We start from the raw sequence: 3,129 nt of genomic DNA, 5'->3' as shown, positions 1-3,129 counted from the left end.
AAAAAAAAAATTTTTAAAAAAAAAACAATGCTAAAGTCCAGAAGAATGGATGCTCCAAGCAGGGCAACAATAAAGTGAAAAGGAAAGAAAAGGAATAAGCAACAGGAAAATAGTATAATGACATAAATAAGTCGGTACCTGTCAGTGATAATCAGCAGTAGGAATGGCCTCAATTTGCCAGATTAGCAGATGGATGAAAAATGAGATCCCACAATATATTATATAAAAAACCTAAACTTTGTTTAACCTAAAAAGAAATACATAGACTAAAATGCAAGAGAAGGGAAACAATATTCCATTCAATGGGAGTCTGTAAACAAACATGAGTAGCTAGTATGTTTTCAGAAAAACTGAATTTTAAGCCAAACTGATGAGAGGAGGAAAAGAAAGTCACTACACATAGGATAGGGAGCCATTCAGAAGAAGAGACAACAGTGTTAAACATATATGCACCAAATAACAGTGAATGCAACTTCATAAAATAAACTCTAATGGACATAAGACAATCAAGTAAATATCAATACAATTATAGTGCAGGACCTCAAACTGTTTAATGAAATTGAAAAGGGAGGAATACTCCAAAAGTCATCTTTGGAAGTTATCATTACCCTGATCCTAAAACTAGATAAGGATCCAACCAAAAAAGAGAATTATATAGGTCAATCTCTCTAATGAAAAAAGATGTAAACATTTTAAACAAGATTCTGGCAAACAATCTGGCAGAATGAGATTGAAACAATTCTGACAAGAATGTGACAAATAATCAAAACAGTCAGCGCACCACAACCAATTAAGCTTCATTCCAGGATGCAAGGGTAGCTTAACATATAAAAACAATAAATGTAATCCAACAAATAAACAGACATAAGGACAAAAGCCATGTTATCATCTCAATAGATACAGAAAAAGCCTTTGATAAAATCTAATGTCTTTTTATGATTAAAACTTTGATTAAAATAGGCATAGAAGGCAGAGAGTCCAGGCCCGGGCTGCCACTGCTACCTCTGCTGCCGCCATCACCTTGTTCCCCACCTCTTGCCATGGCAGAAGAGCTCTCCGTGGCTATGTCCTACACCAAAGATGATTTCTACTGTCCTTTCTGTCAAGAGGTGCTGAAGATGCCTGTGTGGACCGTGGCCTGTCAGCACATTTTTTGTAGAAAATGTTTGCTGACTTCAATGAGAGAAAGTGGGACACATTGTCCCTTGTGTCATGGAAATGTGACTAGAAGAGAAGGAGCGTGTCCAGAATGGGCCTTAGATCTTGAAAGCATCATGCGGAAATTTTCTAGTGGCTGCAGATGTGGTGCAAAACAGATTAAGTTTTATCGCATGAGACATCATTACAAACCTTGTAAGAACTATCAGGATGAGTATGGTGTTTCTTCTGTCATTCCACACTTTCAGATTTCTCAAGATTCTGAAGGGAACAGTAATAGGAGTGAAACATCCACATCTGATAATACAGAGTCTTACCAAGGTAATACAAGTTCTTCTGACCATCCCACCTTTAAGTGTCCCTTGTGTCAAGAGTCTAATTTTACCAGACAATGCTTGCTGGATCACTGTAATAGTAACCACCCATTTCATGCAGTTCCTGTGATATGTCCTATTTGTGTGTCTCTTCCTTGGGGAGATCCTAGCTCAATTACTAGAAATTTCATAAGTCATCTAAATCAAAGACATCAGTTTGATTATGGAGAATTTGTGAATCTTCAGTTAGATGAGGAAACCCAGTGTCAAACTGCTGCTGAAGAATCTTTTCGAGTAAACATCTGAAGTCTAGACATCCTTGCATCTTTTTACCTGCAAGTGCCATCTGGAGGGGGAAAATTACATGAAGTCATTGTCTCAGTAACCTGATGTGTATATTAATAAAAGTACTTCAGTCTATTTAAGTTTTTTAATTAAATAAAGGTGGGCCACCTAACAATTTTTGTCATCTTCCTGACAAGTTAAGAAAATGAAAGTTACAATATTACTTTAAAAGCATGAAAAAAAAAAGATCACTAATGTGGTGACAAGGGAATCCCTGTTGTACTTTATCTTTTTTTGTATTACATATGATTGGATTTTTCATTTCTATGTTGCTTTTGTTTCATTACTATGCTGCTTTTGAAATTTGGTGCAGTTACTCACTATTCCTTTTTTGTACGTAAGTAACACAGTAGCAAATTCTGAAAGATGCAATTGATGCAAGCCTGACAAATCTAAGCCAGTTGTCAAAGTTGTAGAATGGAAACTTGAAATGCTAAATGGAATAGTCCAAAGGAAGTTTTTAAAAACACATTCTTGCTGAAGAATTCAACTATGAAAAAAATTGTATTTATATAATGGTTAGTATTTTTGAAAACGAGTGAGATTTTTCTTTAGCAAACTTTGAAAAATGTAAGGTCATTGTAAGGATGTTATCTTTTTTACTATTAGCAGGAAACATCAAGACAAAAATGTATTTCTTTGGTGAGCAGCAGCTCATTTCAATCTTGTTTGACTAATTTGTATGTCTCATACATCTCAAGCTGTATAGCAGTTCTTTGGCCTCATAACTCTGAGTAGCCAGTGTTTCTCAATAACTAAGATCAAATTTGTAGTACAAACTTTCAGGTGATCATACATTCTACAGGTAAGTAGATATTTAAATGCATTCAAAGCTGAAGACATATATGCATACATTTTTATATACATGTATAACATACATATCTCTGCATGCAGTTTGTCAGATTATATACATAACCTTACGTGAAAAAAGATAGATTTGCTGATATTCCATACTAATATACAATGTTTATGCTTTCTTTAAAATAAATAACTAAAAAACTTTAAAAATCTCAGAAATAGTTTGCTACTAATATATACATGAATTGTATAAAAAGATATATTTTGGTTCTCTTAAAACCCTTGTTGACTTTTCTATCATGAACATTTTTTAAAACTTGATTTAATAAAAGTTAATTTTGCAAAAAAAAATAGGCATAGAAAAACCTTATCTCAATCTGATAAAAGCCATTTATGACCAACCTCTATAATGAAAATTATATCACTCTGTAAAGGAAGATTGAAGAAGACACCAAAAAATGAAAAGGTGTCCCATGTTCCTGGATAGGCAGACCCAGTATAGTCAAAATGGCCA

General features: G+C 34.0%; 1 protein-coding gene across 4 annotated transcripts; it reads left to right on the top strand.

Annotated features, from left to right (window-relative positions):
* Positions 1-1,040: 1,040 nt before the first annotated feature.
* On the top strand, positions 1,041-1,778 carry LOC101591140 (E3 ubiquitin-protein ligase RNF138-like). 4 transcript variants are annotated; one of them, XM_023720334.1, is made up of 3 exons: positions 1,041-1,431; positions 1,480-1,605; positions 1,702-1,703. In XM_023720334.1, coding segments are annotated over exons 1-3 (519 nt in total). The 4 variants fall into 4 exon arrangements, with proteins under 4 accessions (XP_023576102.1, XP_004635776.1, XP_023576101.1 ...); XM_004635719.1 differs by having other exon boundaries at positions 1,041-1,155; positions 1,426-1,778; XM_023720333.1 differs by having other exon boundaries at positions 1,041-1,605.
* Positions 1,779-3,129: the final 1,351 nt, after the last annotated feature.

The sequence above is a fragment of the Octodon degus genome, unplaced genomic scaffold, assembly GCF_000260255.1.
Source record: "Octodon degus isolate 3935 unplaced genomic scaffold, OctDeg1.0 scaffold00074, whole genome shotgun sequence".
In the NCBI taxonomy this organism is placed as follows: domain Eukaryota; kingdom Metazoa; phylum Chordata; class Mammalia; order Rodentia; family Octodontidae; genus Octodon; species Octodon degus.
This window is presented reverse-complemented; position numbering and strand designations above follow the sequence as displayed.

Coding starts and splice junctions, on each gene's coding strand:
- LOC101591140 (XM_004635718.1), top strand. CDS start 1,041: ATGGCAGAAGAGCTCTCCGTGGCTATGTCCTACACCAAAGATGATTTC.